At 42.8% G+C, this 18,826-nt stretch overlaps 1 protein-coding gene across 6 annotated transcripts in view; it reads right to left on the bottom strand.

Annotated features, from left to right (window-relative positions):
• Positions 1-1,305: 1,305 nt before the first annotated feature.
• Positions 1,306-18,826, bottom strand: part of LOC143288972 (serine/threonine-protein kinase 26-like) — a 55,206-nt gene continuing 37,685 nt past the window's right edge. For 4 of the 6 annotated variants that reach the window (XM_076597683.1, XM_076597684.1, XM_076597687.1 and 1 more), the window contains 5 exons: positions 13,297-13,377; positions 10,647-10,784; positions 7,459-7,560; positions 6,032-6,250; positions 1,306-4,359 (listed from right to left, as the gene is read on the bottom strand). In XM_076597683.1, the coding sequence (XP_076453798.1) occupies positions 6,032-6,250; positions 7,459-7,560; positions 10,647-10,784; positions 13,297-13,377 (540 nt within the window). In that variant the 3' untranslated portion in view covers positions 1,306-4,359. The remainder of the gene's footprint in view (positions 4,360-6,031; positions 6,251-7,458; positions 7,561-10,646; positions 10,785-13,296; positions 13,378-18,826) is intronic. The other 2 variants (XM_076597685.1, XM_076597686.1) reach the window with 2 other exon arrangements.

Below are 18,826 nucleotides of genomic sequence, written 5' to 3'. Positions count from 1 at the left end.
CGATGCCCATGTAGTTCAAGGATTGTCCTAATATTCATTCCCCTGTATTCACTGTTTGTCCTTGTGAACTCCACTGTTATGGATCTGTGGTCTGACAACTGAAATATTTCGACTTCGACTTTGACAATGAAAACAATCAGTCTATCACTTCAACACACAGAAACAGAGAGGGTGGTCTCCAAAAACTAACAGAGAGGATGGCATTCAAACCAACGGGGGGGGGGCAGGAAGATGGGATCCAACGCCTGTAAAATACGTGTGCCTGCCGCACTGAACAGCAAGTAAACTGACCGGCACGTGTCTGTCTGACACAGTGCTTGTCCAAATGAAACACAAGCTGGGGGGTGGTGTTGGGGGGGGCGGAGGATTTACATGCAAGCAATGGAAGCGTACAGCAAGGTTTTCAACAATAAGCATTCGTTCTCCAAGTAATAGTAGTAGTATGTAACTCCCTTGTGAACCAGCGACAACAATAATTATAACATGCCTGCACCTTTTTTGAACATGGAGGATGGTGGTAGAAAAAACAGAGAGTGGACAGAAATGTTAACTGGGAATGGAGGAGATATATGCTGACCCCTCTGCAAAGGAGAGTGGTGAGACGGCATGCTAGGTGTGTGTGTGTGCGTGTGTGTGTGTGTGTGTGTGTGTGTGTGCGTGTGTGTGTGTGTGTGTGTGTGTGTGTGTGTGTGTGTGTGTTAGAGTGTCAGAGTTAAAGTGTGTGAGTGAGTGAGAGAGAGAGAGAGTGTGTGTGTGTGTGTTTGTGTGTGTGTGTTTGTGCGTGTGCACATGTGTGCCTGTGTGTGTCACTGCACAACTTTGTCACATGTCAAATGAGAACGATTCAGAAAACTGGGATGAATGTGTGTGTGTGTGTGTGTGTGTGTGTGTGTGCATGTCCAAGAAGATAACCACCATTTATGTTTGTGCATGCATGAACATCGATAACAATCTCAGTGTACAAGCATTCACATATCTGTGTTGACATGGACTTAAGAGCTAGCCACTCACAAGAACAAATATGCACATATATGGAGTGATTTTTTTTGGTCTTTTGTTTTCTTATATATCGGTGATGCAAATGTTTGTGCAGCAGCCTTGGGGGCTAGTGGGCCTTTGGGAACCATCCAAACGCCAACTGTCCTAAAAACCCTCTTAGCCCAGAGAGTGGGGATGTTAACTTGGGGCAAGACACTCTCCACTATAGTTGCTAGCCGGCCCAGATAGTCGGGACAACAGTTGCCTCCTCTGCTGTTCTGATGGTCATAGTCGGACACATGACTATCATACATATGTAAGAGTATGTAAAAAAAAAAAATAAAAAAAAAATATATATATATGAAGGATGGAAGGGAGTGTGAGCTTGTGTGAATGTGGAATGGGTCATCAGAAATACGACCGACACACAACATGGTACTGCTTTACTTTTAGGAGAATGCCGGCTCCAGTTATAACACTATGGAGCTCAACCAACCCCCCTCAAAAAAAACAAAAACACACACACACAAAAAAAACAAAACAATCGTGAGGTATCATTGGACCATAAATACTGCGCTGCTACAAACAATAACCTACAGTCACTTTCTCCCATCCCCCCCCCCTCTCTCTCTCTCTCTCTCTCTCTCTCTTGCTCTAACCCCCCAATCCAATTCAGACAAATTTAACCTCCAGGTTTTTCAAAACAAATCACAGACTCACACATAACAAGTTTGTTCTTCCCCTCCACAACAACAACAACAAAAAAAAAAATCATAAGAACACTTTTCACAGTTCAGTAACAAGAACGCATTCCACCGCAGAAAGCTAAATTCTCTTGAAGGGGGTGGGGTGGTAGGTGAATAATATCAAATCATCAATCTGTTCAATAACTAAAACACATTCAAACACAAAAAGCTAAATTACCAGATTATCAGGATAGGGGGAGCATGGGAGAAATAATATCAAATCACTATTCAACCTGCATTCAACAACAACAACAGCAACAAAAAACACATAAAAAAAAATCGAACACAGAGAAAGCTAAATTATCAAGGGAAGGGAGAAAAATAATATCAAATCATCGCTCATTTCTAGTCAACAACAAATACATTTAATTTTTTTTTTCATAAACTATACATAACACAATCCCCAGGAGAAAAACAAAAATGAACCGACCAACCAAAAGAATATAAACAAGCATGGAAAAAAAATCATGAAAAAAAAACAACAACCCGCGACATGACACTGGATGTAAAGACAAAAAAAAGAAAAAAAAAGAAAAAGAAAAAAAAGCCAAGTTCTTCACACCACACCACACACATGGATTTGTTGTGAAGGACAGGGAACCAGAACCCTGCCGGAATAATCTGCACCAGGGGGATGGGGGGGGGAGGGGGTCACGGTATACTACGTGTTGAATTCAAACTGCCAGTTTTAGTTTGCTGCATCCACAGAACTCACAACCTGAGTCCACTTCCTACTTTTACTCTCTTTTTTTTTTTCTTTTTTTTTTCTTTCTTAATCTCATATATTTCTATCTGTATCATGTCTCCAAGCCAACGAGACACAACCAACTTCAGCCTTATCAAGTATCCAGTTTTCAATCTCCAGCCAATCGGAATCAAGTTTGTAACCTTCCTGTTCCAGTCCTGTCTATCCAATCAGATATCAAGTGCTCATCTCCAGCCAATCAGAACAAAGTCTGTAACCTTCCTGTTCCAGTCAGTCTAGCCAATCAGTTATCAAGAGTCTTATCTCCAGCCAATCAGAATCAAGTTAAACTTATAACCTTCCTGTTCCACACTGGGCTGTTCAAAAATGACAAACAGCCACATTCTCATCCAATCAGCGTTGAACACCAGCCTCCCTGAACCAATCACAATCAAGCTTCTTCTTCCTTAGCTAACAAACTATGGGCGAAGTCTGGACTTCAAACACGTCAGCCAGCCATCGCCATGACTACTGCTGCTGCTGCTGCTGCTGCTGTGAAAAGGAATGTTGATTACTTTAACTGGGATGTGGTGCTGGGTTATCAGACAGCATGTTCCTGTAGATCACGATGATGATGATGGTGAGGCACACACACACACACACACACACACAATAAAGGGAATATATCGCAGCCTGTAGTCAGTGAATAAATATCACATGTCTCATCTCAGCTGATCTCTTCTTCTTCATCGCAGTGTTTTGCTCACTCACTGCATCTCTCTTGACTGACACACACACACACACACACACACACACACACACACAGACATTACACAACTTAATGCCACAGACACACAGACATTACACAACTCACTGCCTCACACACACAGACAGACATTACAAACTCAATGCCACAGACAGACAGACATTACACAACTCACTGCCACACACACACACACACACACATTACACAACTCACTGCCACACACACACAGACATTACACAACTCACTGCCACACACACACACACACACACACACACACACACACACACATTACATAGTTCATTGCCGTATGAACACTGACATCAGACAATTCACTGCCACTTGAAAAAACAGGACTAGAGAGAAAGAGAGTGAGAGAGAGAGAGACGGAGACGAGAGAGGAGAGAGAGACGAGAGAGGAGAGACAGAGAGAGAGAGACAGAGAGAGACAGCAACAAATATTCCAAGACGATGAACGTTTCCCGAAACAATTCAACAGAAACGTGAAAAGACTTGTGGAAGGTCAGATGGAAGGAAATATCCAGACACACACACAGACAACTGAGAAGGGTTAAAAGATGAGAGACAGACAGACAGACAGGGTGAGAGACAGAGACACAGACAGAGAGAGTGAGCACGGACAAACAATGTGGTTCCCGAAACAAATTTTTTTTTTTAAATCACAAGGACAGGACAGGAAGAGAGAGAGAGAGAGAGAGAGAAAAAAAAAAAAAAAATTTTTCTTCTTTTCCATCCAATCCCAACAGGTAATGGCAGTCGCTCACACCGATATCCTCATCGTTTCTTCCCACCCCCACCCCCGCGTCCACATCCCAGCATGCATCAGTGATGATGCTATCACATCCCTCCCTCCCCCCCCCCCCCACACACACACACCGCCCCCCCACCCCTCCCTCCACTTCCCTCCTCTGTGTCAATCATGCCGAACCTACATCACAGCCCACTGACGCTATTCCCGTTATTCCCTGGATTCCCCACACGTCACTGTTCTCTCTCTTTCCTTTTTATTATCTTCTCTCTGTTTTTTTGTTTTTTTTAATACAGGACACATTTTCTGTACCGGTGGCGACAGAACCGCTTCGTTCCGTTCTTCCTGCGCTCGTTTCTCTTGCTGGGGTTCCAACCCTCTCTCCCTTTCTGCGTCTCCTTGATAATTACACGACCACCTGCAACACACGAAGGAATGAATATGGCCTGCGAGTCCTCAGTTGTTTTTAAGGCCAGACACTGCAGTTAAATAATGATTTTTTTTCTCTCCGACTGTATCTCTTTTTTTTTTCTTTTTTTTTTTGTCTACTAGGTGTATCATCGCTTGTGGATCACCAAAAAAGTGTTCTTAGATTTCTGTGAATACCTGTTGCTATGGAAACAAATCAAAATGGCCGCCTAACAATGCATCAAAGAAATCGGGTTTGTGGTCCATGTGGTGCATGCAGACACATTTTGTTATGTGGACTTGATACACAATGACGTTAACTTCATTTTCACGTGAGATTGTGTTGATTCTTCAATTATTGTACTTTTTATGAATTTTTTAAATTTTGGGTATTGCGAAATCCTCAAAATTTACAATGGGTAAAAAGATCTGAACTGCTATGAATTAAAACCCAGAGAATATTTTCATACACACTCATGACAAAACTTCAATAACATGTCATAAAACAATCATGCAAAATCTCATGGTTGTAGGTTCACTCATCATTGAGCAAGTCCAAGGTATGTTGTCAAGGCCAGAAACTTCACGACTTGCGTCGAAATTTAACAAAATAAACACTTCCTTGATTCAGCAAGCAATCTTTATTGGCAATTTTTTCATTGTTAAAGACATCTTTACAGTGGAAAAACTTGCGCATATAATAGAAGAGATGTTCAAGAATCAAAATCCATCAAAAACCCAAATCATGAAAAATCATCATTTTGGTCTCTTTTGCACTGCCGTGTCCCCCCTTAAAGAAATTGTTGTGATTACTGACGATGCTAGAACTATCACTACGCTTACTGTTATTGTTACTGATGATGCTAGAACTATCATACCCACCACGCACGACCCTGAAAACAGAGTGCAGCTGCCTCTATCATATGGCGGGGTGAAAAATAAACAAATGGTCATGCAAACAGGCTACACGTCTATGTGAGTGTGTGTGTGTGACTGACACCTGACAGGAAACGAATGATGAACGCCCAAAGACAGCTTTTCCCAGTTAGGCAGCATGTTGTGCAAACGACTCTGTAATGCGCTTGAAGCTTGATCTTTTAACGAAGGAGACAAAGGATTTTTCTCTCTCTCTCTTTTTTTTTTTTTTTTTTTTTTTAATGTTTATGTTCTGATTGTTTCCTTTTCAGCATTCACCGCAAAGGAACTCCTCGACGGTCAAGCACCACGCACATCTGAGCTGGGTGAATTTGTGGCCACGCTGTGATCACCTGCATGACATCTTGCTTTGTCACAGGGCGCACACTGGCCGGGTACCTGTTGTCTTCCAGCCATCCACAACCCAACCATCGGCCGCTAACACGACGGGCAGAATAGCCCAGTGGTTAAATCGTTGGACTGTCAATCTGAGGGTCCCAGGTTCGAATCACGGTGACGGCACCTGGTGGGTAAAGGGTGGAGATTTTTTACACATTCTATTTCTACACCCTCAACCAACAACCAACGCAACCCCGACCTACCTAGAGCTTCAGCTTGGCCAGCCCCTGTGAGAGGTCCGCCTGGGAGACGGAGTGGGAGGAGGAGACGAGACTTCCCAATATTCCTTGTGACCCCGGTACACTCAGCAATAAAGACACATTCTATTTCTACACCCTCAACCAACAACAAACGCAACCCCGACCTACCTAGAGCTTCAGCTTGGCCAGCCCCTGTGAGAGGTCTGCCTGGGAGACGGAGTGGGAGGAGGAGACGAGGCTGCTGACGATACCCGACAGCAGACTGTCCGTCAGGCCGGGGCACGACTGCTCCGCCAGGTCAAAGGCGTTGCGCAGCTCGTCGATGGCCTCCGTCAGGGGGATGGGGCGCCCGATGCGCCGGTACTCCTCCCGGTAGTCCTCTCGCAGCTGGAAAGAGGGGGGTGAGGGGGGGGGCAAGGCCACATGTGGATGAAATGATCAAAGTATTAAGAATATACATATATATATATATCTATAAATCAATATATATATCTATAAATCCATTTTCAAAAAGTATCAAATAATGTTTTATATTATTATAACATATTATAATAATGTGTTATTTTAACTATTATTATGTGTTATTGTATTATTTTAACTACTATTATGTATTATTGTATTATTATTATTATAATGTAGTATTGTAATTATTATTATGTATTATTATAATAATATATCATAATAATATTATAATAGTATATTATACTAATGTTTTATATTATTTATATTTATATAACAATGTTTTTATTGCGCAATCAACAACCATCTACCTGAAGATCTAGTCATCAACACCATTTACATGTAATATGCAGCTTCTGTTCAAACGTGTGTGTGTGTGTGTGTGTGTGTGTGTGTGTGTGTGAGAGAGAGAGAGAGAGAGAGAGAGAGAGAGAGAGAGAGTTTGTGTGTGTGTGTGTGTGTGCGCGCGAGCGTGCAAGTGTGTGTATGTGCAGTACATGAATGTTTGAGCATGCACAAGTTTTTTTATACTGATATGCACTTGTATGTATCCTAATTTCTACTGTGTCTGTGTATGATTTTCGATTTATGTACCATCCCTCCCAATATTCCCTGTGACCCCAGTACCCTTGGTAATAAAGACATATTCTATTCTATATATCTATCTAGTGGAGTGTTGGCCGAGAGGAAACGCGTCCGCCTAGGGAGCGAAAGATTCTGAGCACACTGGTTCAAATCACACGATGAGTTCCGGACTTGGGGGAGCGGGGAGTGGGACGGTGTGGGTGCTGGTGTTGAATGCATCTGCAAGGGACATTTAGCGGTAAAGCACGTTTTTACCCGCTGTTTAGAAATGAAAGGAGGAGTCTGTATTATACTCCATGTTTGGTGTTACATATACTTACCATGTCAAACTGATCCAAACTAGGCCTATCGGTTTGCTCTGCTTGGCCAAATTTTGCGCGGCTAACAGTGAAAAGATGAGCCATCTTGCCCGGTCCTGCTCTTAGCCAATCAAACGCCTCTAAAAGCTATAAGCGCTGAATCCTTTTTCAACGTCAGAAACAAACTGCGGATGGAGCGTAAGAAAAGACCGATCAGGATCACCAGCATCCTGACAGACCCCTGGGACTCACTGTGGAGAGGATGGGCCGCACCACATGCTCCAGACTGGGGGAGACGGTGGGGGTGCTGGTGTTGATCACCTGGGGGGTCTGAGGGGCGGGGCCCTTGGTCGGCTGCAACACACACACACACACACACACACACGCACACACACACAGGGAGGGACATGTAGAGTACGCCAGGTCGATTCTCACACAACCCCTTACACACCGCTGTGCGCATGACTGCAGACTGGCTATGGATCACCAACATGTGCACACACACACAATTACACGCATGCACAACGACAAAATGCGCATACACGCTGTTCACATTCATTCATTCCACACACAAGTTCACGCATTCGTATGCACACACATGCACATGCCCACACACTGTTCACATTTACTAAATACACACACACACACACTCTTTTCATGCACATACATGTACACATGCACATATGCACACACTGTTCATATTACTGGTTATTTGATACAACACACACAAACACACACTGTTCTCATTAATTAATAAATACACACGCACACACACACTGTTCACATTAACACACACACACATATCACACGCATGCGCGCACGCACACACACACACACACACAAACTCAATACACACACACACACACTCAATACACACACACACACACATATATGTATCAATTCCTATGCTCAATCACTTTCCTGTCCTTGCTCAAAAGTGCACACAAACTCAAAAATGCCACACTCCAAATCAAGATCATTTCTCAAGAAAACAATGACGAAGCCTGCAGGAAGACTGATAAGAAAATATTAAGAGAGCCGTTACACGATTCATGCATACTGGCAGTAACTGTCCTCCGATCCAGGGAGCTGTGCATATCACATACAAATATATATATACACAATATGCATATATACAGCCATAGGATGTTGGTGATGGGCATGCAAATCTCTCCCTCTCTCTCTCACACACACTCACACAACCGACACACAGTGACACGCACACAAAACACCTAAATACATACAATATGTTGGTGATTGGCATGCAAATCTCTCCCCCTCTCTCTTTCACAACACACAAAAAATGCACACACATTCACACACACAAACACACACATACACACAACACACACACAGTGACACACACACACACACACACACACACACAAATACACGAACACACGTACATACACACACACACACACACACAACACAAACACAGTAGAACACACAAAACACACACACACACACACATGTACATACACACACACACACACACACACAACACAAACACAGTCACACACACACACACACACACACACACAACACAAACACAGTCACACACACAGAACACACACACACACACACACACACACAACACAAACACAGTCACACACACAAAATCACACACACACACACACACAAACACACGTACATACACACACAAACACAGTCACACACACACAACACACACACAAACAATCACACACACACAACACACACAATCACACACACACACAACACACACACAAACCTACACTCCTCCTCATCACCCACCAACTCACACTCCACCATGTATCCACCATGACACACACGTTATCTGTACAGAGAAAAAACGACAACCCCCCCCCCCACCCCCCCAAAAAAAACCCCACAATACAACACAGACTGCTCTGCCAAAGTAGCAAAACTACACGCATGCGCATCACCTTGACACCCTCTGCCCACACACCACAAACACATAAACGCAACCACGCACCAATAGCTTCTTACATACTCTTGCCACCATGCGATTCTGCCGGCATTTTTTTTTTTTTTTTTTGTATGAACGCAGGACGTACATTGACAGACCATGTGCAAGATGTGAATGAGAAGATTCAACTGGAATAAACATGTATGTATATAATGCACACGTGGTGGTTCGAGTTATATGGGAAGTGAGTTACAATCTGCAGGGAAATGTGGATCAAGGAAAGTGACATGCATGGTCTGTTGCAAATATAATTTTTTTTTTTTTTTTTAAACATGAAGTAACATTCAACCAAAAAATATAAATATTTCAAAAATTAAAAGAGTGCACGAGTGACTATTGATGTCTGTAAAAGAGAGTGACCATGCATGAAACCGGTAATTATGTGTGTGCAAACATGTGCATGTTTGCGAGTGTGCGTGCGTGCAGGGGGGGGGGCGGGGTTGGGGGGGGGGGGTCGGTTCTCTGTATGTGCACATGCAAAAAAAAAAAAAAGTGTATGAGCTTGAATGTGTTCAGTGAGTTAAATGTGTATGGGTGTGTTGTATGTGTACGTGTATGGTTGTGTTAACTGTGTATGTATTTAAGTATGTGGGTGTTATTTCAGTGTGTGTCTGTGTGTAAAGTAAGTCTGTGTGCTATAATATATGTGTGAGTGTGTATGTGTAAATGTCTGAGTATTATATGTTAGTGTGTGTGTGTGTGTGTGTGTAAGCGTTAACTCCGTGTTTGTACTCAAATACACACAAGTATGCACCAGTTAATCAAACAAGGTGCATGCCTCAGCAATGTGTGCCTGCGTGATGTCTGCATACATGTCCATGTGTGCGCATGCAGACACGTGCAACACTACAAGTCTCCGACATCACTTTCCACGCTGTCCAAAGCGGCACCACAACAAGACACCCGTCAACAGAAACCAGGATCATGCAACAGGGTTTAAAAAATAAAATAAAATAATAAAAAATAGTCGGCATAACAATGCAAATATGGTATTGTATATAAAAAAAAATTAAAAAATTAAAAAAAAAGCCCAACACCCACAAGACATGCACCATCCCAACCAAAATAAAACAACATCATTTTTCATGCACGGGGGAAAATCATGCAACAGCAGTACCCAATAAAGAAAAGCATTTTTTTTTTTTAAAAGAAAAAAAAAAGGACCAAACAATACACAGGTCTCCGCTTATCGTTAAACGTGCGCATATATATATATATATATATATATATATATACATACATACATAAATACACAGGTGATATATAAGTGATGACAACATACATATTAATACAAAAGTGATTATTAGGATGAAGCACAAAAAAAAAAGGGGGGTAACAGAGCAGGGTATGAAAAAAAAAAGGGGGGAGGCAGGTGGTGGCGAGGGGGTTACAAAAGAACACCACCAAAGCGCGGCAGCCCCCCCCCCCCCCCCGCCCCCCCCCTCCCCAAACAGGGGAGCCCACTCACAACAGGGCCCGGTGGCAACACCTGGTAACCCCCGCGGTACGGGCCCAACATTCGGCCGGGCTGATAATTGTTGTTGCTCTCCGAGCCGGGCGAGTTGGGCAAATCATACTGGGACTTGGGGCGCTCGGGCATCGGCAGCTACCAGGTCAAGGTCAGGCACACACAGAGGAGGTCAGGGTCAAAAACGCGAAGAAATAAAAATAAAAATTAAAAAAGAAAAAAGAAAAAACACCACACGCACACACACACACAGTGCTACAGCACTAAACCGCAGCAAAATAGATGGGGAATAAAAACTTTTTTTTTTTTTTTTAAGCAAACACTATTTCTTTTCTAGATCCTATGGGAATTATATTTCACTGTATTAGTCAACATTTTCTTTTACAAAACTGAGACGAAGTCACTTAAACGTTTTAACAAAATGAAACAAAAACAGGGAGCATGATCAATACTGACTGTTTCCAGCACAACTGGGATCCAATAGTTGTGTAGTAAGTAAAGCAAACCAGAAAGAACATTTTAAAAAAAAGAAGAAATGGTTAAAAAAAATATATATACAGGAGGAAACATAGTTATTCAAATATAGATAGACCTCTACACTACTGAGAAATATTCTGATGATCCATGTAACAACATTTTGATCTGAACGTGGATCAAAGAAAATATTTCTTTTGATCCAAAGGAAATTTTGTACCTGTGTTTAATTCTACCTTGAAAGTGTAACTACGCCTTGATGCCAATAATGATGTTTATTTTTTTACTGAAGGCTTGCATTGTTCCTGCTGTGTGAATTATCCTGTGACCTGTCTTTCATCTGTATATTATTTTTTTTCTTTGTGTGTGCTGAAGGAAAAAGATTTTTTTTTTTTTTAACCAATGATTATAATGTATATATCCATGACATTATCTAAGCTGGTATTTTCCACATGATATGCATAATTCTGTACATCCAATACATGCTGGGACCCATTTCTAATGCAACAGTATTGCATGCTACATTGACTTTCTTTATTTTCTTTTGTTTTTGTCGGGTTTTAGTGTCCCCCCCCCCCCACACACACCCCCCCTTGCTATTGTTGTCTATCATTTGTTAAACGTGTTTCCATTCTCTATACAACGCAATCATTGAATACGAATATTTCTTGAAAAAAAAGAAAGAAAAAATGATGTCACTACCCAAAATAAATTCACCCAAACTTGGAGAGAAAAAAAAAAGAAGAAGAAAAAAAAGTAGGAAACTCTGATGGAAACTTTTACTTTCAAATGGATGGGAATCTGAGGAAATATCAAATACAGATATATAAATATGAAGGCTGTAATGAAAAATAAAAGGGAAAGAAAAAAAGGGAGAAAAAAAAAGGAAACAAAGAAGAAAAACAAAATGTTGTCTCATTAACAACTGAAAACAAAACAATCAAAATCCAAGAATAGTAAAAAGCTATCAAATCCAATATCATTGTTTCGCTTTGTTTCTTTCTTTTTTTTTTTTTTTTAAAGCGCTAACACCTGTTAAGTTCAAAGAATAAAATACAAGAAGAAGAAGAAAAAAAAAGAAAAACAAAAAAAGGCCACCTCCTAAACAATGCAGTCATTCACAGCTGTTCTCCCATTAACAGCAAATTACACCACATCAGGGGAACTAACTGAACAGAAACCAGTTCTCCCCCCCCCCCCCCCCCGACTGAATGATACAGGAAACGAATGATGAGCGCCCAACGGCAGCTGTTGGTCGGCTCTACCCAGGTAGGCAGGCAGCCTGTCGTGCACATGACCCCGAGTTTGTAAAGCAATTTGAGCTTGGTTTCAGACCCAGGGTAGGCACAATATAGGTATCCATACAAAAAATAAATTAAAAAAATCAAAATCTTCTTCTTCTTCTTCTTCTGCGTTCGTGGGCTGCAACTCCCACGTTCACTCGTATGCACACGAGTGGGATTTTACGTGTATGACCGTTTTTACCCCACCATGTTGGCAGCCATACTCCGCTTTCGGGGGTGTGCATGCTGGGAATGTTCTTGTTTCCATAACCCACCGAACGCTGACATGGATTACAGGATCTTTAATGTGCGTATTTGATCTTCTGCTTGCATATACACACGAAGGGGGTTCAGCCACTAGCAGGTCTGCACATATGTTGACCTGGGAGATCGTAAAAATTTCCACCCTTTACCCACCAGGCACCGTCACCGTGATTCGAACCCGGGACCCTCAGATTGAAAGTCCAACGCTTTAACCACTCGGCTATTGCACCCGTCAAAAAAATCAAAATCAAATATCAACATTAAAAGATCTCCCAACCCACATCAGCATTCAGCTGTTTCTGGAAACATGAACATCTCCAGCATGAGCATGCCCCCCCCCCCCCCTCCTCCCCACCCCCACCCCGCCAGTCAGGAGCATTGTTGCTTTAACAGCAAAGGGAAAAACCATTCCACAGGTAAAAACCCCCCTTATATACACACGAGCAACATCCCAGCAACAAAGAGAAAAAAAACAACAAAAAAACAAAACTGGAACCAGGGACAAAATATACAGACACAAAGAAAAGGCTCCCAGGTCAAACCAAACAGAGGGTGTAAGGGGGGTCAAGACAATCATCATCATCATCATCATCGTCATCATCATCGTCACGGTGGAGGAGAGCACTTACTCTAGTCTGGGCGCTGTAGGGAGGGGGGGAGGCAGGCGAAGACAGGTCGGAATGACTACGCAGGTGTTTGGGGCTGGCGTTCTGAGACAGGCACAGCAGCCACCGCGTCAGCATCCACGTCAACAACAACAACACCACACCCGCCTACCCAGCCCGCACACACACTGAACGTATCCTTCATCCGCCCCTCCAAAAAAATTCCCACACATATGAACAGTCGCGCATACGTGCTGCCAGCTCAGCAAAGCAGCGCATAGACGTGTGCGGTCTCATGCACGCACAAGCGCATCATGGGCGCGCACACTTGCGGAGCACTATCAACCAGCACCTCCGCCCCCCAACCCCTACAAAACAACATAACCTGATGATACTAATGCACACAATGCAGCAAAACATAACACAATGATGGCAGTAATGCACACAAGGCAGGAAAACACAACACAATGATGGCAGTAATGCACACAATGCAGCACAACGTAACATGATGATGATACTGACGCACACAATGCAGGAAAACACAATGATGGCAGTAATGCACACAATGCAGGAAAACACAATGATGGCAGTAATGCACACAATGCAGGAAAACACAATGATGGCAGTAATGCACACAATGCAGGAAAACACAATGATGGCAGTAATGCACACAATGCAGCACAACGTAACACAATGATGATACTGACGCACACAATGCAGGAAAACACAATGATGGCAGTAATGCACACAATGCAGCACAACGTAACACAATGATGATACTGACGCACACAATGCAGGAAAACACAATGATGGCAGTAATGCACACAATGCAGCACAACGTAACACAATGATGATACTGACGCATACAATGCAGGAAAACACAATGATGGCAGTAATGCACACAATGCAGCACAACGTAACACAATGATGATACTGACGCACACAATGCAGCACAACACAACACAATGATGATACTGACACACATAATGCAGCACAATGTAACACAATGATGATACTGACGCACACAATGCAGGAAAACACAATGATGGCAGTAATGCACACAATGCAGCACAACGTAACGCAATGATGATACTGACGCACACAATGCTGCAAAACCTAACACAATGATGGCAGTAATGCACACAATGCAGCACAACGTAACACAATGATGATACTGACGCACACAATGCAGGAAAACACAACACAATGATGGCAGTAATGCACACAATGCTGCAAAACCTAACACAATGATGATACTGACGCACACAATGCAGCAAAACCTAACACAATGATGGCAGTAATGCACACAATGCAGGAAAACACAACACAATGATGGCAGTAATGCACACAATGCAGCACAACACAACATGACGACAAAACTAATGCACACAGTGCAGCACAACGTAACATGATGAAGTTACTAATGCACAAATGTAACACAATGAAGATATCAATGCACACAATGCAACACACAGTGCACACAGTGCAGCACAACGTAACATGATGAAGTTACTAATGCACAAAACACAATGTAACACACTGAAGATACTAATGCACACAATGCAACAGGCCGTAACACAGTCAACATGCCGCAGTAGTGGTGACTGGCTTGGATTCACTGGCTTGGTTTTATAAATGGGTCTATTCTTAAGTCTGTGGTTTGTCTCCACTGCTTTTAACAAACTGCCACTGAATGAATAATTCTTAACTCTCTCCATACGAACAGCAATTTCATCCCACACTCAAAGACAAAGTCAAGCTTACACTGACGGGACAAAGGCATGGAGAAATCTTAGAAATAAAGCATCGGGGGGGGGGAAAAAATCTAAGAGAAAGCATAGCTTCGACAACATCCATTCAATAATTCGTAAAGCTCCCATCATTATCAATACACGACGGAAGAGGCAACTTTCATCAAAACAACAACAATGACCTGCAGCTGGCTACAACACAGGGTGGGTAGAATAATTTGAGCAGATGGGGATGGAGCACTTGCAAGTGAATTAAAAAACAAAACCCAAAAAAAACCCTTAAACACAGTGACACTGTTTTAATCAGAGTTATAAAGAAATCTCAAGAACAAGGCTGAAACCCTGGAAAGTGCTGCCAACACTAATCCTTGATATGAAGGCATGAAGGCTTGTTCAAAGAACAAATTTTCTACAAGATACTGTGACAGGAAAAAAAAAGAAAGGAGTGTTGCAGAACACTGCGAAAGTTGGGATCACATTTCTGCTCAAATAGGCTCTAATAATTACAATAACAATAATATCATTAACTCACTCCGGACGAATAGTTTTCTCCCTTGCTTTCCCCTGCAGACGACCTGTTTGTTAGGGTTAGGAAAAAAAATCACAAAAAATACAAAACACAAAGTAACTGAATGAAACTCCCTGTACTTGACCCACTGACCCCTCTTCTAATGTCGTGTGTATGCCCACCCCCCTCCCTCTCTTCACAGCCCTCAGAAGCTGAGTCACTGTTAGTACCTTCTTGCTGGTAGCTTTCTTCACCGCTGATACTTTATTCAACGTCTTCATCATCCTCGTCGATGTCGAAACCTTCAGTTTGAAGCATTTCAATCACTTCAGCAGCAGTAAAAAAGCCGCTGTCGTGATCTAGTTTGTTCCAAAAATTTCCACTTGTATCACCTACAACGCCATTTCGATACGTACGCAGATTAGCTTGTCATGTGGGGTACTAAGATCAACGGCTGGCCAGTGACTATACAGTTACGGAACCTCACAAAGAAACTTTCCATTCAACCCTTGACACGTTCGCAATGCCCGGTGTAGCTCAGCTGCGATTTTTATGCTACCCCATGGAAAAATTTTTAATTGTCAAAACCGCTACAGCGTTCTGGCGTCTGGAGTGAGTTAAGAATAATAATAATAATAATGAATGACATTCGTATGGCACATGTATCCAAGCAAACTTTACAAGTTAGACTGAATGCACTGGCAATCGCCTATTCACACAGTTCAGCCACGCCCAAAAATGACTAACCACACTCACACGCACGCACACACACACACACAAACCATGAGAAGAAACCAGCGCAAACTGACAGCAGAGGAGAAAGAAAAAAAAAATCACAAAAACAACCCACAGAACAGATGAAGAGTTTTTAGCTGGGATTTGAACAGAGGGGGGTGGGTCGTTGACTGTGTGTGGCAAACAGTTTTTACTAAAGGAGGAGGAGAGCACGGGTGTTGGGGAGTGGACTTTATGCACTTGTACCTGCCTACGTCACTCTACACATATGAATACATCAAAATTCAAGGAGCGCAAAAATTCCATCGTTGGCGACCATCATACATGAACATTCAAACAGGCCGAGTACACGATCCAGCGAAAATTTCGTGAGCAGACTGTCAACATTCTCTCGTTCATCACAATAATCAAACAGCATGTCAACTCCTAGCTGCAGGTCACACGATCTTCACATCATAATCCCAAGAAAAGAAAAAAAAAAACAGAAAAAAATACAACAGACAAAAGACATTATGTCAGCACCAACGGGGCTTACAAAGCCATGAACGGAGCTGCTGCAACATTTCTTCGCTGGCACCTGCAATCCTACACTCTACACTGACACCTACATCCACACTACACATGATGAATGGATACACTTCTCATGTACATTATGTAACTCAACCATCACAAAAGAAAATAATAAATAATAATAGACTATTGCACACACACACACACACACACACCAATAAATAACTAACAAATGGACACAAAAAACAGAAAGGGAAAGAAGGCATGACCACATATATGAGAAACCGTTCTTGATATGCAAATCATGAATAAGAACACAGCACACCACACCACACAAACATGCCAACACACCAGTGTATACCACATAACATCTCTCACACCACACCACAAACAACACCACACAAACATGCCAACACCCCACACCACACCACACAAACATGCCAACACCCCATACACCACTCCACACAGAACTCACAATGTACACACATCCACACCCCACTCCACCCTACACCACACCAGACTCACAGTGTACACATCCACACAACACACCACACCAGACTCACAATGTACACATCCACACCATACCACACCAAACTCACAATGTACACATCCACACAACACACCACACCAGACTCACAATGTACACATCCACACAACACACCACACCAGACTCACAATGTACACATCCACACAACACACCACACCAGACTCACAATGTACACATCCACACAACACACCACACCAAACTCACAATGTACACATCCACACAACACACCACACCAGACTCACAATGTACACATCCACACAACACACCACACCAGACTCACAGTGTACACATCCACACAACACACCACACCAGACTCACAATGTACACATCCACACAACACACCACACCAGACTCACAATGTACACATCCACACAACACACCACACTCACAAATTACACATCCACACAACATGCCACACCAGACTCACAATATACACATCCACACAACACCAAACTCACAATGTACACATCCACACAACACACCACACCAGACTCACAATGTACACATCCACACAACACATCACACCAGACTCACAATGTACACATCCACACAACACACCACACCAGACTCACAATGTACACATCCACACAACACATCACACCAGACTCACAATGTACACATCCACACAACACATCACACCAGACTCACAATGTACACATCCACACAACACACCACACCAGACTCACAATGTACACATCCACCAATGTACACATCCACACAACACACCACACCAAACTCACAATGTACACATCCACACAACACACCACACCAGACTCACAATGTACACATCCACACAATACACCACACCAGACTCACAATGTACACATCCACACAACACACCACACCAAACTCACAATGTACACATCCACACAACACATCCACACCAGACTCACAATGTACACATCCACACAACACACCACACCAAACTCACAATGTACACATCCACACAACACACCACACCAGACTCACAATGTACACATCCACACAATACACCACACCAGACTCACAATGTACACATCCACACAACACACCACACCAAACTCACAATGTACACATCCACACAACACACCACACCAGACTCACAATGTACACATCCACACACACACCACACCAAACTCACAATGTACACATCCACACAACACACCACACCAGACTCACAATGTACACATCCACACAACACACCACACCAGACTCACAATGTACACATCCACACAACACCAAACTCACAATGTACACATCCACACAACACCACCAACTCACAATGTACACATCCACACAACACACCACACCAGACTCACAATGTACACATCCACACAACACACACCAAACTCACAATGTACACATCCACACAACACACCACACCAGACTCACAATGTACACATCCACACAACACACCACACCAGACTCACAATGTACACATCCACACAACACACCACACCAGACTCACAATGTACACATCCACACAACACACCACACCAGACTCACAATGTACACATCCACACA

The sequence above is a fragment of the Babylonia areolata genome, chromosome 13 (assembly GCF_041734735.1).
Source record: "Babylonia areolata isolate BAREFJ2019XMU chromosome 13, ASM4173473v1, whole genome shotgun sequence".
Lineage (NCBI taxonomy): Eukaryota > Metazoa > Mollusca > Gastropoda > Neogastropoda > Buccinidae > Babylonia > Babylonia areolata.
Note: the sequence above shows the minus strand (reverse complement) of the source record. Positions and strands in the feature narration are given on the sequence as shown.